The sequence below is a fragment of the Myotis brandtii genome, unplaced genomic scaffold, assembly GCF_000412655.1.
Source record: "Myotis brandtii unplaced genomic scaffold, ASM41265v1 scaffold84, whole genome shotgun sequence".
Classification (NCBI taxonomy): Eukaryota; Metazoa; Chordata; class Mammalia; order Chiroptera; family Vespertilionidae; genus Myotis; species Myotis brandtii.
The window spans coordinates 5,674,181-5,701,315 of NW_005371410.1; the positions used below are offsets into that span (position 1 = coordinate 5,674,181).

The 27,135-nt window shown below is 37.6% G+C and overlaps 2 protein-coding genes across 8 annotated transcripts in view; one reads left to right on the forward strand and one right to left on the reverse strand.

Moving 5' to 3' along the window:
- The window catches only part of USP34 (ubiquitin specific peptidase 34), a 203,004-nt gene extending 181,784 nt beyond the window's left edge, over nucleotides 1-21,220 (forward strand). For 3 of the 5 annotated variants that reach the window (XM_014532016.1, XM_014532014.1, XM_014532015.1), the window contains 11 exons: nucleotides 1,526-1,604; nucleotides 3,422-3,548; nucleotides 4,194-4,301; nucleotides 5,473-5,577; nucleotides 5,694-5,818; nucleotides 6,814-6,937; nucleotides 15,246-15,325; nucleotides 18,179-18,319; nucleotides 18,422-18,565; nucleotides 19,629-19,788; nucleotides 19,982-21,148. In XM_014532016.1, the coding sequence (XP_014387502.1) occupies nucleotides 1,526-1,604; nucleotides 3,422-3,548; nucleotides 4,194-4,301; nucleotides 5,473-5,577; nucleotides 5,694-5,818; nucleotides 6,814-6,937; nucleotides 15,246-15,325; nucleotides 18,179-18,319; nucleotides 18,422-18,565; nucleotides 19,629-19,788; nucleotides 19,982-20,586 (1,798 nt within the window). In that variant the 3' untranslated portion in view covers nucleotides 20,587-21,148. Of the gene's footprint in view, nucleotides 1-1,525; nucleotides 1,605-3,421; nucleotides 3,549-4,193; nucleotides 4,302-5,472; nucleotides 5,578-5,693; nucleotides 5,819-6,813; nucleotides 6,938-15,245; nucleotides 15,326-18,178; nucleotides 18,320-18,421; nucleotides 18,566-19,628; nucleotides 19,789-19,981 lie in introns of all 5 variants that reach the window. The other 2 variants (XM_005884578.2, XM_014532017.1) reach the window with 2 other exon arrangements.
- Nucleotides 11,547-27,135, reverse strand: part of AHSA2 (AHA1, activator of heat shock 90kDa protein ATPase homolog 2 (yeast)) — a 17,710-nt gene continuing 2,121 nt past the window's right edge. The window contains exons 2-8 of one of the 3 annotated variants that reach the window (XM_014532018.1): nucleotides 26,176-26,290; nucleotides 24,773-24,861; nucleotides 23,980-24,084; nucleotides 22,715-22,816; nucleotides 22,125-22,176; nucleotides 21,824-22,027; nucleotides 11,547-12,060 (exon numbers count right to left, since the gene is read on the reverse strand). In XM_014532018.1, coding sequence (XP_014387504.1) covers nucleotides 21,855-22,027; nucleotides 22,125-22,176; nucleotides 22,715-22,816; nucleotides 23,980-24,084; nucleotides 24,773-24,861; nucleotides 26,176-26,242 — 588 coding nt within the window. In that variant the 5' untranslated portion in view covers nucleotides 26,243-26,290 and the 3' untranslated portion in view covers nucleotides 11,547-12,060; nucleotides 21,824-21,854. Of the gene's footprint in view, nucleotides 12,061-21,139; nucleotides 22,028-22,124; nucleotides 22,177-22,714; nucleotides 22,817-23,979; nucleotides 24,085-24,772; nucleotides 24,862-26,175; nucleotides 26,291-27,135 lie in introns of those variants that run through there. The other 2 variants (XM_014532020.1, XM_014532021.1) reach the window with 2 other exon arrangements.

Sequence of the window (27,135 nt, forward strand, 5' to 3'; positions counted from 1 at the left end):
GCAAAGTAATAGCTAAAATTCACGTCATTGAATTTCAGAAACGCGGACTGCCTCACGCTCACATATTATTGATATTAGATAGTGAGTCCAAATTACGTTCCTCTAATTAATTCCCTTTCAAATGTGCACAAATTTCATGCACCGGGCTACTACTATTACAATAAGACTTGGAGGTGATGTCCTTATTAGGCACATTTCTTGGCAGTACATTCTTGAATACTGTAATAACTTCTTAAATTTTTTTAGATTAAACTTATTGGGGTAACATTGGTTAATAACATCATACAAATTTCATGTGTATAGCTTTATAATACATTTGTATACTCTATTGTGTGCACACCACCCAAAGTCTAGTCTCCTTCTGTCACCATGTCACCTTTATTACCCTCTTCATTTTCCCCCTACACCCCTTAAGTCTAGTAGCTACCATTCTGTTACATGTAACTGAGTTTGTTTTTTTGTTTGTTCATAGTGTTGAACACTCTAGTATCTTAAGCTATTAACCCAAGATAAAGTTATTTCACATTATCTTCTTCAGAAAACTTTCAATTTGGATCTTTATTAATACACTAAATGCTTTCGCCAGGACTCTTTAAAGGAAATTTTTAAAATGTTGGCATTAATTTTGAATATATTGGTTTCCCAAGATTTACTACTTAAAGTTTTTATTTTCAATAAAAGATTTGGAGCTTTCTTAATTCTTTCTTTTGAAAAAGGAAAGAAAACATTTTGTCAAAGTGGAAGGATTTCCAGTCATACTATATAACAGCAGTTTTCAGTACCTAATAATGGAATTAGGTCTGCTAACAAGAATAATAACTGCTTTTGATTATTATATAAATTATTTTTAAGGCCACCGTATGTTTTTGTTTGTTTGTTTTTTGTTAATCCTCAACCAAGGATATTTTTCCATTGATTTTTAGAGAGAGTGGAAGGGAGGAGAAGAGAGAGAGAGAAATATCAATGTGAGAGAGACACATCAATTGGTTGCCTCCCGCATGCACCCCGACTGGAATCAAACCTGGGACCCTTCAGTCTGCAGGCCTACGCTCTCTCCACTGAGCCAAACTGACTAGGGCCACCATATGTTTTTAATGTTTTTCCCGTCATGTTTCTCTTTTTTTCCAATTACCACCTAATGAGTGATTTGATAATACAAGTATATATTATTGTTCAGAACTTAGCATAATCTCAAAGATAAACCCATTATAAAAATAAGCATTTTTTTGTACTGAAACTTGCAAAATATTCTTATTACATGTCTCTTCTACCATTGTGGATAATTAAGAGCAGACTAGATACTGTTAGACATAACTTTCCTTTAAGTTACTTAGAGGGTTTCGTATTTAATATTATCTCCTTTTATTGAATTACTAAGAAATAGTTGTAGTAGTCTCTTTTCTATAGGTAGGAATGTAGAGAGCCTAAATGACAATATACTTCTGGTTTTGTTTTGTGTTTTTAATGAGCAAAGTGTTCTATTCTGATTCAGAATTCTCAAATTAGACTTTATGTATTCTTCCAGTGCCTTCAGAATATTATTAGAATCTGATGAAGACAGGCTTCTTGTTGTATTTAATCGAGGGTTGATCCTGATGACTGAGGTAAATATTTTGTAGATTTATTTCATTTTAATTTTCTCACCAAGACTTCTTGTTTTGTGGATATTTAGAGTTTATGGTAGACTGTTTCACAGGTATTTAGATTTTAATTATACCAATCAGTAGATGCTCTTAATATTCAGAGAATAATTAGGTCACAATTTTTAGGGTGCTATTTACTTTTTCCATAGTAATTCCATACTTTCCCCCTCAGTTTGTATTTGGAACAACCACTTGAAATAGACTAGTTTTATGCATTTTATTCAAAGGCACAGTTTCTCAAGAGCTCACTTATTTGATAGCGTTAAGAAACTGAGATTAGCATAATAGAGAAAGCTAGTGAGATTGTGACAGGTGGTTAAAATCAGCCATTCATTCTTCCCATAATTCTTGAACATCCTTGCTTTGAGATGATTTTAAGGCCATAGAGGTCCACTATAACCTTTAGTCTACTAATGGAGATAATTTGAAAGATATATGCCATGGGTACCATGTGATTAGGAGGTAGGGTGGTTTTTTCCAGGAAATGGTATGGCAGAATAGGAATACAACATGTTTGAAACTATGTTGAAGAATTTGGACTTGGAATGATAAAGGACTTAATTGGCACAGAGGCAAGAAAGTTTTGGTCGTATAAAAGGCTGATATGCTAAGTGTCCATCCGGGTAATGATGTCACGTAGCAACGCCCAGCTTCCTCTCCCTCACGACTAGCCTCCTTGGAGTTTCTTCAGCCCAGGAACTCAACTTGCTTTGTAGCCTGGTGGAAACATTTTACACTGTAACCAAATGTTTGTGCCTCATCTCATTTGATCCTCACAGAAGTCCTGGAGTAGGTAGATAGGAGACTAGGTGGAATCCTATTTTCTTTTCATTAGCCGGAAAATGGAGATTTAGAAAGCTTAGAAACTTGACCCAACTGAAAAGAAGTAAGAAATGGTGGACCTTGAAAATACTTCAGGTTTTCTCACTGCGCAGAATATAGTCAAACACTGCTGCAGTTAAATATTTCACCCTTTATTCTCCCTGCGTGATCTACAATAATAATTTGCTTCGTGTTGATATTTACTGCTGTGTTGCTGACAATTACCTGAAAGAGAAGTGCTTCACTAGGCTGGAAAAAGTTTAGCTAAATCAGAAAGCAGGTCTAATTAAGCAAGTTTATTCTACATCTATAAAAGGCTAAGTTGACTCACGCATGCGTGATACAAGTAAAGCTCTCGCTGGCGCCAATTGCACATGTGTTTCTGTCATTGTTGATCGTGAATTCGGTTGACACTTCTATTATAGAGAAAGGGCGAATAGCGATATTAAAATATTTCTTCTAATTAATTTCCTTTTAATGTGCACAAATCTGTGCACCGGGCCACTAGTGATGAAATAAATTCCTACCCTTTTGAGCTCTTTTACCTCTTTCTCTTGAGTATAGCTGACAACTATGTCACCATTTTCTTTCTTCAGAAGCCATGCTATTCTCCCTAATCTTCATGTTGTTGCCTGCTGCCTTATACTCTCTAAGGCTTGCCATCTGAGAGCAAACAGTAACAAAAAGAAGAAAAATCTGATTAAACAAATTATTTCTTCACACTAAAATGTGTACACAAAATATCAGGGCTCTGAAGTGTGAGGACTGTTTTATATTTTAAAAGAGCTGAATGAGAGAATTTGACTTTTAGATAAAAAACATATACATTTTCTTTGTGTTTGTATGCATATACATAGTCTGAGCCTGAAAACATCTGTCTAGGATGAGCTCTACAATTTTGTGGCTCAATAAAGTAAAAATGAAATGAAGTTTTCCATTTTTTACATTACTTGTAGTCATTCAACACACTGCACATGATGTATCATGAAGCCACCGCTTGCCATGTGACTGGAGACTTAGTAGAACTTCTGTCAATATTCCTTTCGGTATTGAAGTCTACACGTCCATATCTTCAGAGAAAAGGTTTGGCTATTCCTCTCTTTTTTGTTTTGTTTTTTTCTTTGTTTTTATTGTTAGTTCAACTGTTAAAGAACAAAATAAGGCATTTAAACCGCATGCTTCAGAGAATTTGTTTTTATCTCCAGTTACAGAAGATGGGGCTGTTGCTAGTCATAAGGAAATGCTTATCATGACCTCTTGATATAAGATTGAAGTGCTCTTATTTTCTTTATGTCTACCCCCAAAATAGTCAGGCATGTTATAAGTGTCAAGATGTAGGAGACTGGGAAACATTTCCAGCACACTAACAACATGAGTATTTTGTGAAGGTTCTCTAAGCATGAAACTTCATGGCTTAGATTAGATCATTTTAGTTTCAAGAGAAATAACTATAAAAATATCTCTTGTGTCCCTGTAAGATAATGTGAACTCTGAACTTCATATAAATTTCTAGAAAATAGGGTATATTCATCACTAAAATCTGTGCTTTAAGAAATCTAGCAAGTTTAACAGTAGTAGCCATCGGATGAAAACAGTCATAGCTTTTACCCAAGATGTTTATGTAATTAATATGAGTTTCTTAGTGTTAGTATTCTGTAATTTATATAGAAAATAATAGAGGGGGTTTGATCTCAAGTGGCATATTTATGTGTGTTTTTGTATTTGCAGATGTGAAACAAGCATTAATCCAGTGGCAAGAGCGAATTGAATTTGCCCATAAACTGTTAACTCTTCTTAATTCCTATAGCCCTCCAGAACTTAGAAATGCCTGTATCGGTAAGTAACTTAGAAACCCTAGTGAAAGAACATTTTTGTGGGACTATTTTTCTGTAAGATGTGATGTTCTGTAGGGTTTGGAAAGACATTTGTACTTTTTACCAGTATGTATAACTCGCAATAGCCAACAGATCTTAAGAAAATCGAATTTTGTTTCTTAACATGCCAATAATTACCTTTATGATCATGGGCTGGTCACTTAATATATCTGGGCTCTTCGACCTTAGGTTATCTCTAGATCTCTTGCTCTGAACATTCTATCCTATAGAAGCAAGATAGAATCATGCAAATGTTTACAAAGTAGAATTGACATTGTAAAGGGTTGTGGTGATTATTTCACTGTGGGCTCTTTTGCCTAAAGATACTTCTTAGTAGTTGTTCATAGACTCCTAAGTATTTTACCTTTTTATTGATTGCATATTAATAATAAAGTAATTTTTGCCTGTTAAAGGACCCCCTCATTTTAAATTTATACTGAATTTTTTACTACTTTAGAAGCCACTTTAAGTCTTTAGATACTATAACTGCTTATAACAGTTTTTCAAAATAACATGAATAACAAACTGGCTGTCATGTGTAGCGGTCAGTCTTAGCAGGCATTGGCCTGACGGTCTGTGGAATTACTGGCCTATGACTCTCCAGCAAGAGGAGAGAGGCGCATGGTGGTAATCTTGCCAGAATCTCTCCCAGTTGCCTGTCGTCATGAGCTTGACACTTATGTGATTAGAAGATGAGAGTCAGTCCAGCCAGCACTATGAAACATTAAAAGTAGATTAAGGATTATTCCTTATATCTGAAGAACTTTGAACCTTACTTACATTTCTTAATATGTTTCTTTGGTTGATTTTATGAAAACACATAATGTGCATTAAATATTTCCCTCAGTGTACTCTCCATGATGCTTCTCTGAATAAATAATATACAAATAAATAGTTTTAAATTTTAGTATCTAAATGATGGCCCTTTTGTGGTTAGTAACTCTGCTGATCCAGTTTTGATTGAGCATCAGACATGATTTCTCCCAGTGTCAGGAGCTAAAACAGTTTTAGACCCATTAAAACTTTCCAGCTGCCACACTGCAACTAGTCACTCCAAACGGGCTTGTGAGTTTGAAAGTAACAGGTATACATACTCCAGTTTTTTAATACCCAAATTATGTTCTTATTTTCAGATGTCCTCAAGGAACTTGTGCTTTTGAGTCCCCATGACTTTCTTCATACTCTGGTTCCATTTCTACAACACAACCATTGTACTTACCATCACAGTAACATACCAAGTATGTATTCATCTAGCCCAGTCCTTGAATATGGTTGGCATTTAATCTTTCTGCACACTGAAACATGGAGATTTATTTTTTCCATTTATTCTTATTGTACACTTTTAATGTCTTAGTGTCTCTTGGACCTTATTTCCCTTGTCGAGAAAATATCAAGCTAATAGGAGGGAAAAGCAATATTCGGCCTCCGCGCCCTGAACTCAATATGTGCCTCTTGCCCACAATGGTGGAAACCAGTAAGGTATGTTGGGATGCCAGGAAAACCATGTTTCTGTAGTACACAGTAATTTGAAATTTCCCCTCTGGCAGTTAGGAGTATATTAGACTTAAATGACCATTTTGTGGATCCTAAAAAGATTAGACTCATTTGGACTTTTCCTTATAGTGCTCGGAAATTTTGGTTTAATATTTGCAAATCAACAATAAGCACAAGTAGTAAGTTTTTTTTCCCCCCTTAAAAATACCTTAATGGAAAACCTTATTAGTGTTTGTTACTAGGCCAAATTATAACTGGTCATATATATCTAAACCTGAAAAGTCAAGTTAGGTACTTACTACTGTTTAAATTCACCACGTAATCAATGATTTCTCTTACCTTTAATTATAATCCTTTGACCTAAGCTTTGTATCACAATTGATAGATTTATCATCATTTGTAGTCTTGACTTTTGTCCTCTAACGCTTATTCTAAAAATAATACTAATTTTAAATTATGGAGAAAAGGTACAGGATAATTTGTTTTAGTTTCAACATTTTTTAAACAATTTTCCCACTTACCTTTCTTCACCCCACTTCATTCACACTCTCCCTTGCCCACTATCTTTGTATCTTAAATATACTTGAGTTTTTATAAGATAAACTATAAAAATAATTAACCCTATAGTAACCATTACAAAAATAATTTGGAATCTATTTCAAAAATAAAATTTAATTCTTCTTGATTATATGTCTATAGAGTTAAAGTGTCACATTTTAAAATCTTATAGTAATTTTACTTTATTAAAGTATGTAGAAATAATGGGTAATTTTAATTGACAGCATTTGCACACTGAAAATAAACTTGTGACAATTAAGATCTTAATAACCTTAATAGAAACTTGGAAATTAAAACTAGATTCTTATAGATTTTAAATATTTAATCAGCTTTTTAGTTAAATTTATTACATTTGCACAAAATATGCTCTTTAATTTATTATACAATTTAAGTGCAACCATTTTATCATCTTTAACCTTCAGGGCAAAGATGACGTTTATGATCGTATGCTGCTAGACTACTTCTTTTCTTATCATCAATTCATCCATCTATTATGCCGAGTTGCAATCAACTGTGAAAAATTTACTGAAACATTAGTTAAGCTGAGTAAGTATAAAAGATGAGCAGTAAATTCCACTGAATTATTTTAAGCCCTTAGCCATTCAGGAAGGGGAGGAAAAAAATGAGACAATCCTTTTTTTATTTTTTAAAGTGAATGTTTAAAAATATTAATTATTCTTGGGAACATTTTTATTTTTATTAAGAAAACACCAACTTACTGGTTTCCATTGAATAGTTCTGCCCAGAGTTTCAGCTGGCCTATACAGGAGTGTGGAGTAGGGCTGCTCACTTTTGTACGTAGAAGCCCATGTCCTCCTCCATCTGCCCAGCAGAATTTAAAAACAAAAACTGTTCTGCTTAGGGAGACAGGCTTATTTCCCCAGCCCTGATCTTGAGGGTAAGTTGAGATCTATAGTGCCAGCTGTGCTTTGGAGCTGGTAACACCAAGAGCAAGCTGACTGGGCTTGCTAGGGTGAAGCAGAGGTGCATATATGAGTAAATTAGGAGGTAAGTCTCATAAAATAGAGAGGTGAGTAGAAAGGGAAATTTGAAAAGGAATATGTGAGAAATAGAAAACAAAACCATCAGTGAATTATTAAGGGGGAAGAAAATGCCAATTAATAAGTAATATTGTCTTTCTAAGGATGTGCCTGAGAGCTGTTAGAGAATGCTCCCTTTGGGTGACATTTTTTAGCTGATAAGTTTTTGGAAGACATGTAGCCCTCATCAGATGTCCCTTATCTCAGGACCTCCAGAGTTCCCAGGGTCTGTGTGTCTTGCTTCTTTAGGGATGGTCCAGGATCCTCTCCAGTGTTTTGTAGTTTTATTTCAGAGCATGGGAAATAAAATACTCATGGAATTATCACGCAGGTCAAGAAATAGAATGTTACCACACCCTAGAAGTCCCCTTGTGTTCCTTCTCAATCACAACCTCTTCCTTTCTTGGAAAAGGTTTTGATCCATTATAGGTAGGGCAAAAGATGTGAACCTATTTTAGGTTTCATTATCCAAGAAGAAGGAAGTGGTAACAGCTGTCAGGGATAATTCCTCTTCAGAAAAACCATCTTATTGGTAAGTGATTAGAGCATCTTCAGATTTGAAAGACTGTTCCTTCCACCTGTTATCATTAGCTGAATATATATGTAGCTGAGGTGCCAACATGGTGGTGGGAGGGATGAGGATATGCTCAGATTGGCCATTTTATGATTGCACAGTTGGGTTGTGGCACTTGGTAAAATGCTAAAATGTAGCAGAAGCAGTGATCAGATGTAAGATAATATCCAAGAGTTCTAGTAACACAGCCTTGCTCCCAGATAAAGAGGGAACTTAAAAAGATGCTGACCTTAAAAAAAGTTCTTGGTAATTGTGTTCACGTGTTTTTTACCAAAAATTATGTGAGGAGCTATTTTAGCTACTTGAACAGCTCTGACCAAATAATTGAATGTTCTTTCCTGTTTGGAACTGTTTCTTATCAACACAAATATACAGTTTCAAGGACAATTATATATGGAGGGATGCAGGAGGAGGGAGGAAAAGGACAACTCACTTAGACATCCACATTAGCTGACTCAGCTTTCATAATATTTTATACTCTTATTACTATTAAAACCATGAAGCACTGTTTAAGCTGCCTCATGGTATTTAGTTCTCTACATATGCATTATTCTATAGAACTTTTTACAAGGATGGAAATATTCTCCAATTGCATCACCATGCATAATATGATAGCCACTAGTTATATGTGAGTGTTGAGAACTTGAAGTGTAATTAAGGAACTGATTTTATTTTATTTTAGCCAAATTACATTTAAAGAGCCGGATGTGGCTGGTGGCTACTGTATTAGAATAGCACATTGGCTGGTGTCTTACAACTAATTGATCACAGCCAGTTACAGATTTCTTTGTTGCTTCTCCACTCCCACTGCTTCACTTGACTAGCCTAAAAAAAAATAATAATAATAGCACAGCTCTAGATAGAAACCAAAGCCTTCACAAATTGAGCAGGATAGAAATTTTTCATGGTTATATCTTACTTAATGCAGAAAATTGGATATGAAGTAAGACAAAAACCTAAAAACATTGCTCTCCTTGTGCCTCGTATAAATGGAGAGATTATGTCTCAGTGTTTGAAGGCAACTCCTTTTTCCAGCTGACATAATTATTTCCAGGAGAGGCACCTAGGAAAGAGCTTGAACAAAGCAAAGCCCACATTAATGACTGTAATGGGAAGCAGAGAGTTGAGTTTTCATTTGTATAATTTCTTCAAAAAATTTTATTTGACAACAAGGAGAGGAAAGGGTAAGTTTAAGTTGGTTGTGTTCTTAATCATTTGAGTCTTGAGGTTAGATGGTCCAAGGGCCAGAATATTGTGACCAACCATAGATGGGATTGTCTCAAGACTGATACTGGATTGCAAGTCATTTCCAGTTTTGAATTAAAGTCTTTGTGGTAATTTTCACATGGGTAACTGAGCAGATTTTAAGATTATTAGGGGATAAAAAGGAATTATGTAATAACTGTAGATTAGAATTGCAGGGGATAGAGTTGCAAGTACTAAATCATAAACAAAGGGAGGGTGGAAGTACTTTTGAAGTGAGGACAGTCAGGTATGGGGTTAGGAGAGACAGAAGTGGGAAGAGAATTCAGGAAGGGTGAACAAGCTGTTGACTGCCATGTGAAATAACTGTGTCTGAAACCACAGTATTTTGATACTTTACTATAGCGGAGTTTAGCTAGAAAAGTTCTGACAAAGGGACTGGCACTGTTGATTTCTAAATACTTACTAAAGATACAGTAATTTTGTTTTTTAGTATTTACTAAATATGTAGTTCACAATTCAATATCAGGTACACATCATAGCACTCACAGCCTCCTACCACTTTTTATTCACTTTTTGTTTATCCCTTTTTTGCATAAAAACAGCAAGTACGGGTTTATTTTTTCCCCCCTTTCTTAAATAAAAATATACTATAATGATTAAAACCATGTGATGCAGATACGGAAATACACAGGCAGAACAGTGGGAAAAAGGCTCAAAAACAAATATAAAGATATACGAGGACACATCAGATCAATGGTGAATGGGTGGTATTGATGTAGTCATCTGGGAGAAGGTGGGAAGCCTTGAATACCTGCTTCATGCCTTAGACCAGTGGTTCTTTAAATACAGTTCCTCATGTTGTTACCCAACCCTAAAATTATTTTCGTTACTACTTCATAACTGTAATGTTGCTACTGTTATGAATCGTAATGTAAATATCTGATATGCAGGATGGTCTTAGGCGACCCCTGTGAAAGGGTTGTTTGACCGCCAAAGGGGTCGCGACCCACAGGTTGAGAATCGCTGCCTTAGACCAAAATGTATTACAGGAGGATTAATGATTTAATTGTGAAGAGTAAAATCATAGAAATGTTCGAGATTATATAGATGCCACCTTGAGATTTGAAAGACTCAGGAAACAAAACCCAGAAACAATAAGAAATTGAAAATTTTGTCTACATAAAAATGCTATATATTAAAAAAATGCCATAAATTGAATGAAAATACAAAGAAATAATGGGAAAAATATTTGCATTTGTAACAGATAAATGGCTAGTATTGCCAAATAACAGAGTGTTTAGGATTCCATATGATGGTAAAGAATATAAAGTAAAATAAACAAAAACCACGAATAGGCAGTATACACACGCACACATGCACAGTACATATGAAAAGTAGTCTGAACTTCATAAAGAAAGAAAGCAAATAACAATTTCTCTTTTTTCCAACTATGAGTTAAAGTTTAGATAAAACGCATGTTTCGGGGGAAAAGATCTTACAATGGGGTCGGTTTGGAGAAGCAATTTGGCATCAACTTAGATCTAGAAAGTCACTCATAAGTGTGTACAACAATATACATAAGATGTTTATTTTCACTTAGTTTGTACTAAGTAAAAATTGGGAACATTCCAATGTCCCTTAATAGGAGCTTTGTTAAGTAAACCAAAGCTTATCTAGCCTTTAAAATAAAAAGATGGGAATTGACTGTGGATTATGTGAAAAAAATAAATTGGAAAACTATGCAGACAGAATGTGACATTTGAAACCAATTTTTTTAAAGATTTTTTAAACTGATTTTTTTTTTCCATAGAGAGGGGGAGAGTTAATAGGGGGAGAGGTAGAAAGAAAGAAGGAGAAAGAAAGAGAGGAATGTGAATTGGCTACCTCCTGCATGCCCCCTACCAGGAGATGGAACCTGCAACCGAGGCCTGTGCCTGACCTTTCAGTACATGGAAGGACACTTAACCGACAGCCACGCTGGCCTGGGCTGATACATTCTCATTTTAAAAGGGGGAAAATCCCTCAGTATATGCAAAAAAAAAAAAAAAAAATTAACACCTATAGAGGATTATGTTCTAATTGCATATGGATAAAATTATGGGGTGTTTTTATTTTCTAGGTTGAATATCTTTAAAGGTTTAAATTATTTGTAAGGATCATGAGTTGTTTTTGTATTGGGGAAACAAAAAAAGTTTAAAGTAACATAGAAAACTGGTACTACAAATTCTAATACCATTTTTTAGATACTATATAGTTTATGCAGAATTAACAAGATGCTCAAGTAGAATTAAACTTAATTACAAATCCCTAGATTTCATCATTCAGTTAAATAATCTTCAGAGACAAGAATTTATCACCTTTATTATTTAACATGGTTTTGGAAAGTTTGCTTAATGCATTAATAGCCAGAAGTAAAAATAGATTTTCTTAAAGTAACATTATGACGTTACTAGAAAATCCATAATCTTCAAATCTCTAGAATTGAAAAATTGTTATAGTTGGTAAAAGTAAACGTGTTAAAATTTCAAATCATAAAAAACATAGCACTGGTTCATGCTTTACCTTTTTGTGATGTGAAGGTGGTATTTGATTAGAGAAGCAACTGGTTAGCTGTTTCCGAAAAGGTACTTCAGAACAGGGCCAATCACTTAGTGCAGATCAGAACCAGCATTTATTAGTCCACCAAAGGCAAATAAATCCCTTTATCCTAGACTAATACATGGTAATTATATGTAATAGACACATTTATAATTCTACTTACTATAGCAATTTGGTGATTTACATAGAAAAAAAAAATGGCACCGGTATTTGAATATTCTGTGGTAGGACCAGCAGATTTTTCCAGTAACCTACAAGGGAAGCCAAATAGACAACAGTAGGTTACTTAGTGGTTGGAAGTCATAACAAGGGGAATTAGAAGCATCAAATGTGTGATAGCCTTACGCTAAGAGGTCTTGGTGATTCAGTTTCACAGTGGAGCATTGAGACTGAATTGTGGGCCTTTCATCCATTGGCTGAAGCTATCACTTCCCATAGATAATGCTGGGATATGATAAATACTCCTATAAAAACTAGACAAAGAATCATCATATAATTCAGATAGGAGTAACCCTAACTGATAAATATACATATGAAATATTTTATCCTCACAGCAATCATCTGAATTACCATTTTACCTACAAAAGCAGTTTTAAGATTTTTCATAACACACCAGTAGCTGCTACAGTGTAAGTGTTACTGATGAAGAAAAGATATGTGGCAACAGTTTTTTATTCTTGTGTATTAGTTCCTTTGTGCGTGGGGGATGAAGAAATATAAGTGTATAGAAGCCAGTAGGTTTTAGGCCTGCCCATCCTGTTTTACTGAGACAAAGCTTGGATGTGTGCCTAAGAACTTGGGTGACTGCATCACGCTGTGCTTTCCGCCCAGTAAGTGAAGATTCCCCACGAGGTACCGGAGGAATGTGTGGAGTAGGATGGTATCGGTGTCTACTGTGAGTCACAGAGCCAAGATGCACCTGATCCTCAGTGTTCTGTGAAAATGCTAGGAAGAAATGGAAACTCTCTTCCTTCCAAAGGAGGTGCCACTCGGAAAGGGAGTAGGTGGGACTATGAAGAGGGTCCTTAGCGTACCGTGGGTGTGTTTCCAGAGTGCAGTGTACAAGATGGCTTAGCAGTGGTCGGCAAACTCATTAGTCAACAGAGCCAAATATCAACAGTACAACGATTGAAATTTCTTTTGAGAGCCACATTTTTAAAACTTAAACTATATAGGTAGGTACATTGTTATTAACTTAATTAGGGTACTCCTAAGGCTTAGGAAGAGCCACACTCAAGGGGCCAAAGAGCTGCGTGTGGCTCGTGAGCCCCAGTTTGCCGACCACGGGCTAGGGAAAATAATGTTTATATTTAATATGTGTGGATCTTACTGTATTACAAAAATACATAACTACTACATCAAACCCATGATTTAGAATCAGATAAATCTAGGGTAGACACAAATGTATTGTTCACTGGCTTTTGGGATGAACCTGAGCAGATTACATAATCTCTCTGAGCATAATGTCCTCATCCAAAAAAGGGAACAAAAATGAGAATAATGCCTCCAAATTGAAAAGTGTGAATATCTGACATACCTAGCACAGTAGATGTCAGCATGTGTTTATTTTCTTCTTCACTTGTAAAATAAAGATACTTGTATCAGAATATCACTTTAAGCTATCTAGATTATAAAAGGCCTCCATGGGGGTTTTGTTTGTTGTGGTAGTGCTGGCTTTTTGGTAGTTATGGAAAATAGGATTAAAGATTGTTTTACTTTGAAGGAGCAAAGAGAATAAAGACCAGAGAAATATAAACTGAATTCTACAGTCTGCTTTCCATAAGAGGGTTTATGTCAGTGCAGCCTTTAGTTCAGGGGTTGGCAAACTTTCTGCAAAGGACTGGATATTAAATATTTTAGATTTGCAGGCTGTATGTGGTCTCTGTCACATATTCTTTGTTTGCCTGTTTATTACACTCCTTTAAAAATGTGAAAACTCATTTTAGCTTACATGGCCATACAAAAACAGGCTGTGGGCCACAGTTTGCCAGCTCCTGCTCTACTTTTATGGGTAATTATGATGCTGGGATATGGGTTATAGATACTCTGTTCCAACAGTTGATGACATGCCCTTGTTTGCTTATGTATATTAGATAAAAGAGAAAGATGATGGAGTTTCCGTGGATCTTTATTAAGGGATTAATCTTGACTGGAAAGTAGATGGATTTGCCCACAAAAGGGAGTCAAGGCGTCTTTGGATGACTAAATTGGGTGACTGATCTGACTTCCCTTTCTAAAATTTTCTCAAATCCTTGGTCTAATCCAGAGGTTGGCAAACAGAGCCTGCATGCTGCTTGTTTTTGTATAACCAGTGAGCTACCTTCAAGCTTAGGAAGGTTTTTGCTTGTTAGGTAATTTAAAAACCCCCACTAGATTCTGAATAGTTTGTGACACATGAAAACCACATGAGATTTAAATTTCAGTGTTCTTAAAATTGTATTGAAAGACAGCCACACCCATTCATTTAATGTTATCTGTGACTGCCTTCACACTACTCTGCCGAGTTGAGTAGTTGTAAGAGAGGAGATCATATGGCCACAAAGACTAAAATATTTACTGTTTAGCCCTTTACAGAAAAGTTTGCTCACTTTAGGTCTAATTTATAATACTTTTTAATGGAGGACATAGCTTTTATTGTATTTCTCCTTCCCCATGATTATACTTTGCCTAGGGGTGGAAGAGTGAAGGATGGGAAATGGACTTCAAACTATGGTATCGAAATTTCTGTGGTTTGAGAGGTGGGAGGGCAGAGGGTAGGGGAACGAATTTCTTACAGATGTACTTGACATCTGGAACAGGCAAGAAGAGGAAAGGTTAGAACAACAGAGGTTCCAAATAGGATGCTGACATACAGCTAGGTATTGTCTATCCAAAAGATCCTAGGAACAAGGCTAGAAGCTGTTAGACTCAGAGCAGTGTTTACCTAAATCTCCCATGAAGATAATTCTATCTTTAGAGAAATAAGGTAAAAGAGGAAGTAATGATGTCATCTAATTCTGATTATCTTTTTGATCTTAGGAAAGCTCGCGTGCATGGGCGCACACATCAACCTTGCAGTCTAGCTGTTGCATAAAAATTCTTTAGGCAAAGTGGTACCTTAATCCAAGAAAGCTTTAGAACACTTGGCAGTAACCTTTATTAAATTGTCCCAAATAAAGTTCCAGTACTCAAAAAGCAGAATTGGTTTAAGTTACCTCAGATTCTTCTGAGAATGAGGTGTGGGATATTAAAAAATTAAAAGTGTACTGCATTCAAAAGTATTTATGTGGTTAAAACATTGGAATGAATTCTTCCCTTTAAGTATTTTACATATTTCTAAAAGATAGAAAATATGCATAGTTATGATTAGAAATAGGTATTATAATGCACCTGCATTGCAGTTCAATACCTCAGTAGTGCAATTTATAACCTATTCTGATTTCTTTTCAAATATTAGGTATCCTAGTTGCCTATGAAGGTTTGCCACTTCATCTTGCACTGTTCCCCAAACTTTGGACTGAGCTATGCCAGACTCAGGTAAAGAACATTAGTTTTAGATTATTTGGTCTTTAATCTCATATGACCCAGGTGGTCAGTAATTTTAGGAACAATGTGTTGAAAGCTGGGGACACTGAGGCTATTTTAGAATCTTCATAAGTAAAATATGATTAATGGAAATAATAGCTATTAAGCATTGGGCATCTAGCTGCTCTCTGAAGTTTTTTACTTCGGTAGATTTGTATCACAGGATATCCTATATAATAAAAGGATAATATGCAAATTGACCCTAACAGCAGAACCACTGGGAATGACTGGTCACTATGACACACACTGACCACCAGGGGGCAGATGCTCAATGCAGGAGCTGCCCCCTGGTGGTCAGTGCGCTCCCACAGGGGGAGCTCTGCTCAGCCACAAGCCAGGCTGACGGCTGCCAGCGCAGCGGTGGTGGCGGGAGCCTCTCCCGCCTCCTCAGCAGCGCTAAGGATGTCCGACTGCAGCTTAGGCCTGCTCCCTACTGGCAAGTGGACATCCCCCGAGGACTCCTGGGCTGCCAGAGGGATGTCTGACTGCCATCTTAGGCCCGGTCCCCCCAGGGGAGCGGACCTAAGCCAGCAGGTGGACATCCCCCGAGGGGTCCCAGATTGCAAGAGGGCACAGGCCGGGCGGGGGACGGGCCCCCCCCCCCCCCAGTGCACAGTTTTTTGTGCACCGGGGCCTCTAGTTTCTAATAAGCTGTTTATAATTGAATTCCTCATTTGTAGGTCAATATCAATAGCTGTGGTAAAAATCCAAAACAGAGATACTAGGGGAAGAAGACATGTCACTTCTTGTTCTCTCTGCCTTGCCCCCATTTGTCTCTTGATTCCCTCCACCATTCCAAAAGCTCTAGCAGAAACTACTTCAGCAATCTGTCCTTTATCTCTTGCTTATGTGACCTCCAAGTAGTTTTCAAATCGGATGCACTTGTTTTCTCATCATTAATCTCATAAAAAAACAGGAAACACTGTGTCCTTAAGTATCTGAGAGCCAACCTCTTAAAGTGGGCACCTAAATAACACGTGTTAAATTGTGGAGGGAGAATGTCCTGGAGGGGGGAGAAACCAGATTGGTCCAAAGGTTGGGCTCATTCCTTAGGTCAGGCAAAGAGGATCCCCACTCTTTTAGACCCTGAAAAAGGTATTGTTTTCCTGCCTGATTGCATCTGCTCATTTCCAGAGAAAGAGATGAGTTTGTTAACTTTCCTTGGGCATAAACCTTTTATCCACATTATAGTATCTGAATTACTTTGAGCTTGGTCCAGCCTCCTGCCCAGGTATAGTGCTCTGTATGTTCTCATAATGGATCTGTGTCAGGTACTGTAATAGTTGTCTCCTTGTCCCAAACTCTGAGCTCCTCTAGTGCAGACACTTTATCTGTCATCTCTGTTCCCTGAAGAAATGTCATTCCTACAGTAGGAATCTTTGAAAGGCTAGACACATTGACCACATGGTTTAGTACTTCATAGTCAGAAAATGAGTTGCTGGTTGATTTTTTAGCTGAGTGGTCTATTCACTAAATTAAAGCAGATCAGATCTCTGCTTTTTTCCTTCTCTGTTGTTGATCTTTCTTCTTGATTTGGATGGTTGCTTTATTTGTATGTGTTGGGGACGGCTGCACTCTGCCACTTCCTACTGCTTCCCTATTGCGCTGTACTCTCCTACTCTATTTGGCTTCCCCGCCTTCCCAGAATTCACCATCCCCCAACTGCCAAAACCAGTCCAACTGAGGCTTCCTAAGTCCCTGCTGGCAATCCTGTGCGAGAACCACAGGCAGAGGCAGAGGCTGTGTGTGACTGGGAGAATAAGGCAGCTTTTCCTGACACCAAAAATCTGAAGACATGGGTCCTGGTCCTACTTGACTAATTTTTGGGTGACCTTGAGTATTTTTTTAAATATATTTTATTGATTTTTTACAGAGAGGAAGGGAGAGGGATAGAGAGTTAGAAACATCAATGAGCGAGAAACATCGATCAGCTGCCTCCTGCACACTCCCCACTGGGGATATGCCCGCAGCCAAGGTACATGCCCTTGACCAGAATCGAACCTGGGACCCTTCAGTCCCCAGGCCTATGCTCTATCCTCTAAGCCAAACCAGTTAGGGCGACCTTGAGTATTTTACTTACTAGTTACTGTAATAAAACCTGTAAGTATGTAATGTACATATTATCTAAACTTTTGTCCTATTTTTTAAAAGTCTGTTTTGCTTCTATATAAATGATCTGTTATTAAAACACACATAAGTTATCTAGGGAATATATCTATTTAAAGACATACTACTTGTGTTTAAGAGCCATGACCATTTGAAAACAGGAAAATGAAATTTCCATATATTGGGAACCACTGAGATAATTAGGAAGAGGTTTGCTGTTTACCTTTGCAATGTTTATGGGGGTGGGGGGAGAAAGAGTTTTAACAAATTACTACTACTAATGAGATAATACACAAAAGTTTTAACTCATTTTAGAGAATACATTTAAGCCCTAAAATTATCTCTACCTGTGCTCTGGTTACCTATTATCCATTAATTGGTCCCCTAAAAACATTCTATTTGACCAGTCCTTTAATTCTCTTAATGTTAGATGATAAAAGCTGCATTATTTTAACGGAAATATTGGTTGGTTTTGCCATTCAAACTCTTTTATAAGTCTCTTCTGCTAGCACTCACCCATATAGTCCAAGTTAGTAATATTTTAACTGATGGAGGACAGTTGCTGTAACTGAAAGTTTAGACAGAGTTACAAGTGTTTTTCCAGTCGGATGCACAGACTCCTGTACATCATAAGCAGTATGTTTGAAGTTTACAGTGATTTCAGTGCTCACCCATCAGTACTTCTTCTCCCCACTTTAGTCTGCCCTGTCAAAAAATTGCATCAAGCTTTTGTGTGAAGATCCCGTTTTTGCAGAATATATAAAATGTATCCTAATGGATGAAAGAACTTTCCTAAACAACAACATTGTCTACACATTCATGACTCATTTTCTTCTAAAGGTATGTTGTACTTTGAAAACTCAGTATGTTACTTCCAGTTAGTTAATGGTTGTGTTTTCATTATGTTGGTCTTTTGGAGATTTTTTAATCCCTTTTTTTCAGGTTCAAGGTCAAGTGTTTTCTGAAGCAAACTGTGCCAATTTGATCAGCACCCTTATTACAAACTTGATAAATCAGTATCAGAACCTGCAATCTGATTTCACCAACCGAATTGAAATGTCCAAAGCAAGTGCTGCATTAAATGGGGTAAGAACTGTGGACTTCAGACCTTCCTTACATCAACTCTGAATTTGGCCTTACTGTGATTTTATTATGCCTTTATTATTCAAACTCTAGAAGTCAAATATGAAAAACTAATCAGAATTTTAAAAATTTGTTCACTATGCCTTTTATGTACATAGCACACACACTTTTAAATATACATTTTTTAATTTTTAGAGTAACATCAATTTGAGAACGAAACACTGATTGCCTCCTAGATGTCCCCTAGTGGGGATCAAGCCTGCAACGGGGAAGGTGCCCTGACCAAGAATCAAACCGGCAACCTTTCAGTGTGCACAGGAGACACCAGTCGAGCCACACTGGCCAGGGTGCACACTTTCACTACCTTAAAAGACATGAGTTAATGTCATTAAATGCCTAAGGCAGTATGACCACTAAAAGACATTCCCTTTAGCTCTACTTGTTTACATTTTTTGAAACAATTGTGATTTTTCTATTGCCTATGGCTCATAAGTAACTAACCAATCAGATTAATAATCTATTATAAAGCCAGTTAAAACTAGGCAATTAGTAAGTTGCCTTATGTCGGCTCCCATGATGGCCATGCCATAGAATAAGGGAACATCCTGGATATGTGCTGGCATGTCTCCAGCAGCAGCCTCCTGAGTAACAAAATGCTGGTGCCAGCAGATTAGAGAGATGAGGGAGAAGACCGTACTGTTTTTCACATATTTGAGAAACTGATTTCTAGATTAATAAGCCCTAAATTTCTCACAGATCATTCAGGGCTTGTTTTTTTTTTTTTACATTCCTATATAAGTTTTATCCCCCCCCCATTTTCAGAAAACACTATTTGTCTCCGGTCTGACTTTTTAAATGATGTGATGTATAAAATAATGGTATTAGTTACTTAGGACTGATGAGATATAGTATCATAACATTGGCTTTCTAGTTGCAGCATTCTTCTAAAAATGCCAGAGAAGCCAGGGTAGCTTCCTGGGAATGTAAATATGTGCATTGAACTGTGAACAAAGTGTTTCAAATGTTGGCTTTAGAATTTGAAATGTTCGTGTCCGGGTTGTTGTAGGACCTACGGGCACTTGCTTTGCTCCTGTCGGTACACACTCCCAAACAGTTAAACCCAGCTCTAATTCCAACTCTGCAAGAGCTTTTAAGCAAATGCAGGACTTGTCTGCAGCAGAGAAACTCACTCCAAGAGCAAGAAGCCAAAGAAAGAAAAACTAAAGGTTAGTTTTATGGACCAGAATTAACTTTAGGGTGGGAGGAGGGAATACACTCGGTGTAAGTGACCATACAATAGCTCTTTGTTCACATGGGCCTCCTAAATGTGAATGTGTAAGGAAATTTCCATAAACACCCCCTCCCTCGGTGTGATCTTAGTGGCTCCTTTCACAGAAGTTCGTTTTGATGTCTTCACAGATGATGAAGGGGCGACGCCTGTTAAAAGAAGGCGTGTCAGCAGTGATGAGGAGCACACTGCAGACAGCATCAGCGACATGAAAACAGACACCAGGGAAGTCCTGACCCCAACCAGCACTTCAGACAATGAGACGAGAGACTCCTCAATTATCGATCCAGGAACTGAGCAAGATCTTCCTTCCCCTGAAAATAGTTCTGTTAAAGAATACCGAATGGAAGTTCCCTCTTCATTTTCAGAAGACATGTCAAATACCAGGTCACAGCATGCAGAAGAACAGTCCAACAGTGGTAGGTTTGAAGAGTGTAAAGACTTTAAAGACCTCCACTGTCCCAAGGATTCCAACTTAGCTGAGGACGAATCAGAGTTCCCTTCTACTTCTATCTCTGCCGTTCTGTCTGACTTAGCTGACTTGAGAAGCTGTGATGGTCAACCTTTGCCCTCCCAGGACCCTGAGGCTGCGTTGTCACTCAGTTGTGGCCATTCCAGAGGACTCTTGAGTCACATGCAGCAACACGACATTTTAGATACCCTGTGCAGAACCATTGAGTCTACAATTCACGTGGTCATAAGGATATCTGGCAAAGGAAACCAAGCTGCTTCTTGACATTAGATGTAGCATGTCTACTTTTAAGGTCCCCCTGCTCCCCAATGCTGTTTGTATAAGTTTTGCTTATTTCTGTTTTTGTGCTTCAGTTTGTCCAGTGCTTTCTGCTTGAATGGCAAGATAGATTTATAGGCTTAATTCTTGGTCAGGCAGAACTCCAGATGAAAAGAAATTTGCATCTTCAGTATACTTTCTAAAGGGCAATCAGATAATGGATATGTTTTATGTAATTAAGAGTTCACTGTAGTGGCTTTCATTTAATATGGCTGTCTGGGAGGAACAGGGTTCCCTGGCCCTGTACAATGTAATTTAAACTTACAGCATTTTTACTGTGTATAATATGGTGTCTTCTGTGCCAGTTTTGTACCTTATAATAGAGGCAGATTGCCTCCGATCGCTGTGGTTCTTATTATCAAAATTAAGTTTACTTGTATACGGAACAACCACAAGAAATTTGATTCTGTAAAGAATCCTCTTTAGCTGTGGCCTGGCAGTATATAAATGGTGCTTTATTTAACAGAATACCTGTGGAGGAAATAAAGCACACTTGATGTAAAAATAATTGTTTTATTTTTATTGACATGACTGATTGCTATTCTGTGCACTTAATTAAACTGATTGTGATTACTTTTAATTTGTTTACATACGTTGCTTCAGTCTTCTCAGGTGAAAGTAATGAGAAAACTGTGAATGGGGGAAGCACTTACCGGTTGTATTCTATTTCGTCAGAGGTTAGTGGCAGTCCAAAAGTAACTTATTCCCATAGACTGTTCAGTCTTTCCACCCTGTAATGCTTATTGCTGCAGGGAAAAGTGTGACAATACAACCAACTCCTCTCACTTCAACATGCTTCTGAGTGCAACATGCCATTGTTTCACTAACCTAAGAGCTACCTACCTTAGAAACCCTGAAGTAAATAAAGGAATGACATCAACATGCCACTTATTCTTGTCTTCCTGAACTAAAACTACACCAGAAAGTAAGCTTGCTACAAGGACAAACTTTAGGCTAGGAAACTACATCTGTACTCAGGAATTCAATGTATTCCCAGAGGAGCATCTATGGGAGGTAAGGTTAAGTACTTAATTTCAGGTTGCTTGCTACTTCTTACTTGTAGTCAAGATTCAAACAATGCTTTAAAATCTGTAAAAGTTCATGGATCTCATCCAATATAAATTAAGATTTCTGTTGTCCTTTTTTAAAAGAAATGATAGGGAACAAGTAACTTTCTGCTTACAAAAAGTAATGCTCTTGTAAAATCTTCTAATTCAACCATTTAGAGTGGTCAGCTGCAGTAAACCTTTTATTTCTTCAAAATGCTGCTTCTGCCAACAGAATTTCATGTTCTCTTCTTTACAGACAGGAACTCCTTTACAGTCCAACTGTAATTCCGTTTGCCCTGGAGTAGGCACAAAATTCAGTACAACTGTTGCATAGTGTTCTGGAAGAAAAATAGGAACCATTATGAAGAGGAAAACACATGAGTACAGCTTGAGTGTTCGGACTCTTACAACAAAGAAACGGTACTAATAACATACCTTCTGGCCAGTTCCTACATCTCCATTTCATGACAATCTTTTCATTTGTTAACTGAAAACAAAGAGGAAGTTATATTGAAAACATCTTTTTAAATTTCCTACAGTACTATACAGAAAAACAGCGAAGCCTTTCATCAAAACCCTTATGTACTAAAAGTTATCAGTGAACAACATACAGTCCCACCTTCAGTTTATATGCCAAAACCATTGAGAATTCATTGTCCCTGGTGCCAAAATCTGTAACAGCAGTTAACGTCAGGACAAGTGTAACACAGGGAACGGAGCAGAGCTGCTAACACTTGACACTGCAGACCCTGTGAGTCAGGTGGCAGAAAGCTGAATGTTCTACACCAAGAGCTGGGAGAATTATACTTGTTTCTTCTAAAATCATAAGCATTTGCACAAATATTGTGAAATTAAGGCTTCAACTTTCTCATGATATATAACATTTTTTATTTGCTTTACAACCAACTATATAAAGTTCTCAAGTTTCTGTGAGCTCAATTAAAAGCCCAAAGCAAGTAAAAAAGCAATGGTAACAGAAATGAGTCGGTCCCCAGCTTACTTTTTTTTAACCAGAGATTTCTTACCAGGTCTATATATTCACCGGTGACATTCCCATCAAACATCTGGAATTTCCCTCCCTTTTCAGCTTCTAATATGGCAGGAGATTTAGAAAATTTCTGCACCAACTAACCAAGGAAAACATAGACGTTAGTTCAGTATAGAATAATTACTATGGTTTGGGGGGGGGGGTTGTTTTGTTAAATCCTCACATGAGGATATTTTTCCCATTGATTTTTTTTTTTTTTTTTAGAATGGAAGGGAGGCAGAGAGAGAGAATTTTTAAGTCCTGAATGTGTAGCTTGTAATTATTTACAGTTTTCTCTTCCTCACAGAGAAAACTAAGTAAATTTATGTATCCCCTAATTACTGATATATTCCCCCCCAAATATTTCAGAAGCTACCCTAAAGACTTGTATCCCCACATTCTAGATCAGTGATGGCGAACCTTTTGAGCTCGGCGTGTCAGCATTTTGAACAACCCTAACTTAACTCTGGTGCCGTGTCACATATAGAAATTTTTTGATATTTGCAACCATAGTAAAACAAAGACTTATATTTTTGATATGAGGATATTTCCATTGATTTTTTTTTTTTTTTTAGAATGGAAGGGAGGCAGAGAGAGAGAATTTTTAAGTCCTGAATGTGTAGCTTGTAATTATTTACAGTTTTCTCTTCCTCACAGAGAAAACTAAGTAAATTTATGTATCCCCTAATTACTGATATATTCCCCCCCAAATATTTCAGAAGCTACCCTAAAGACTTGTATCCCCACATTCTAGATCAGTGATGGCGAACCTTTTGATGGAAGGGAGGCAGAGAGAGAGAATTTTTAAGTCCTGAATGTGTAGCTTGTAATTATTTACAGTTTTCTCTTCCTCACAGAGAAAACTAAGTAAATTTATGTATCCCCTAATTACTGATATATTCCCCCCCAAATATTTCAGAAGCTACCCTAAAGACTTGTATCCCCACATTCTAGATCAGTGATGGCGAACCTTTTGAGCTCGGCGTGTCAGCATTTTGAACAACCCTAACTTAACTCTGGTGCCGTGTCACATATAGAAATTTTTTGATATTTGCAACCATAGTAAAACAAAGATTTATATTTTTGATATTTATTTTATATATTTAAATGCCATTTAACAAAGAAAAATCAACCAAAAAAATGAGTTCGACCTTCAATCAGGAAAACGTGAACATAAGGGATACCAAAATCCAGCTCCATATCTTAGTGGGACATTTTCTCCCAGTGCCAGCATTTAAGATCCTAGCTTGAGAAGTGACTCACCTCTTTCACAGTGAAGATGCTATACAGCCGCTCTACACCTGCGTCGAACAGCTCCGTCATGTGCAGCGCCACAGTGGGGATCCTGACACCCAGTGGCACCTGAATCTCAAGAGGTTTCAAAGGATAATTAGCACTCCAAGTTATAAAGTGGCTTAGATTTTAAAATTCAGTCTTCCTGCCTTAATAGAACACCAAAATAGCCCAAATTCCACACTACCCATTCCAGAAACAGAGAGAGCATGAAAAGGCTTTTTAGCACCACCGGTTCTGGCCTTTACTTTGGAAACAGCTCATTATTCCTATGAGCTCTTTAGCTCTGTTCTTCTGGGCTATGGTTTAACACCCAAGTCCTACTTGGACATATAAATGTGGCTTAAAGGGTATGAAGATAAGCAGATGAAAGACAATAGCACATAAGGACAAAGTGTCAGTTTACACCACAAGATTCCAAGAACAGGATTTAAAACCTCCCAATCTAAAAGTTTGGAGAGAAGGTTGGTCCATTGAACCTCAAAGTCACCTGGTTTTGAAATCTGTTGCTACCAAAGAACAGTGCCTTTAGAATAATCTTGAATGAAATTCAATATCCCACAAAAAGGTGTTTACACATTCCCTTCCATCAAAGATGAGAATCTCATCACCCCCTCCCCCACAAAAAAAACAACAGCATGGAGGCAAGGATGGACTCACTATGCTCTATAGTCCATCATCGAAAGGCTGCTGAGAGCTTTGAAGAATTCTCACTAAGCACTTCCTTCCCCCTTCCCTACATGTTGACCACTAGAGATCATACCTGCAAGGTGTTCTCACTCAGTTTCCTTTTAACAGTCAATTCCTGAGTTGCGGTTGCTTTCGTTGGTAAAATCATTCCCATTGTAAATTCTACAAAGGAAACATAGGAAATGGTTTTAATAAGGAGCTTTTTTCCTTTTCAGCATCAATTGGCAGAAAACCCAAAAAAAGTGTAAAAAAAGAGTCCTAAATCATTTTGAGAATTTCAAGAACATTACACATCCTATATAATAAAAGCATAGTATGCAAATTGTCCCCTTGACCAGGAGTTTGGCCAGGGGAAGGGAGGGAGTACCTGGCCGGCAGCCGCTACAGACCCTACCAGTGCATGAATTTCGTGCACTGGGCCTCTAGTTTTTATATATAAAACTAACATGAGTTACATAGCAACAAATGCCTTTTATTTTTTCAAATGCCTTTTATTCAATTCTTGACAAAACAGCAAAAATTTTCAAATGCTCTTCCAAAAACCTTTTTTTAAAAAAATATGTATTTTATTGATTTCAGAGAGGAAAGGAGAGGGGGAGAGAGAAACATCAATGATGAGAGAGTTTCATTGATTGGCTGCCTCCTGCACACCCCATACTGGGGATCAAGCCGACAATCCAGGCATGTGCCCTGACCAGGAATCAACCATGTCCTCCTGGTTCATAGGTCAACACTGAGCCACGCCAGCTGGCCCAAAAACCTCATTTTTAAACTATTAATAGCTTTATGGCCTTCATCTACTGTCAAAACTGGACACTTTCACATTGCTTCACCACCACCTCACGATATTCAGGCCTGTGGGCCAGTGGCAACCTCAAACCTATCTATGCCAACACCTAGACACAGCAGAACCCAAGGAAGCTATGCAGACAGGCCCCTGTTGGCCACTTTGCCTGGCAAGTAACTTATCTAATGTAGGGAAGAAAGCAATAAATAACCTCACTTCCACATAGTATAGGTAGGGGTTACCTAGGTAAATCTCAACTACACCTGTACTACCTGCAGTCATTCATTCAACAAAGATTTATTAAGCACCTACTATGTGCCAAGCATTGTGCTAGATGTTGGAGATACAGCAATGAACAAGACAGACCCCTTCCATGCCCCCATGGAGCTTATGGTCTGGCAGGGAAGACAACAATTAACTAATTATACAAATAACTGATTAAATGATTATCATTCATTCCAGAAAACTTAACAGTCCTATAGACAAAATGGTTCACGTGGTGTACAATACTGACAATCACTAATTATGGTCTTACTTATGACCAGCTCTCAACACCCAGAATACAATTTATCCTGCAGCATAGAGTTGTTTCTGGAGCCTTAGATGTCAGCCTGACCTGCAAATCCAGAGCACAGTGCAGAGCATACGCAGGAAAGGGGCCCCGGGTCCACAAGGGATGCCTTCTTTACCCGTCTTAAGTGCCTTCAGGTAATCTCCAAGGGCCTCCCTGACCTTGGCGGTGCCTGCAGTTTTCATAAGATCCTTCAGTACATCCCCATCTCCTTTCTTTTTACTCACATTCACCTACAAATCAGAAAAATACAAACCTAAGAAAAATCTGGTCTGATGTATTCTTACAACATTGGGACAAATGGATGAGAGGAACTGTGACTGTGAGGGAAGGGGAAGAAGTGACTATTAAGAGATGTGACAGGCAGGATTCTCCCTATAGTTGAGAAGATGGAAGGGTTTTTAAATCAAGTCTCCCTTGACTAAGTTGGCCAAATCTTGAATGGACTTTTAGAATGTGAGCCCCTTAATTTGCACACAATTTCATATGTATATGTATTATATTGATGTAGTCCATGGCTGTTACCAGGATCTAGAAATGCGCTGTCCAGCATGCTCACTACCAGCCGCACGTGGCTCCTCAGCACTCGAAAGGTGGCTGGTCTGACTTGAGATGTGCTATAAGTGTAAAGTAATACACACCAGACTTGGAAGACTTAGTACAAAAAAAGAGAATGTAAAATAATCTCTAATAATTTTGATATTAATTACATGTCTAAATGTTTTTTATATATTGGGTTAAATAACATTAATATTAATTTACCCATTTCTTTTTACTTTTTTTAATACGGCTACTAGAAAATCTTAAATTCCATATGTGGCTTGCATTATATTTCTATTGAACAGCACTGGTCTATAACCCCAAAGCCAATCTATATATATAAAAAGCCAGCGACCATAAGGGCCCGTAAAGACTGGTTGCTATGACGCCCACTGTGGCCAGCGAACCAGCCTGATCAGGGGGTGGGGCTGGCCAGCCAACCTCACAGCTCCTCCTCCCTGCTGCCTGCCTCTGATTGGACTCTCCCACCCCAATCAAGAGCGGGGCGGCCAGCCAAACGCCCCCTCCCTTCCCCCGC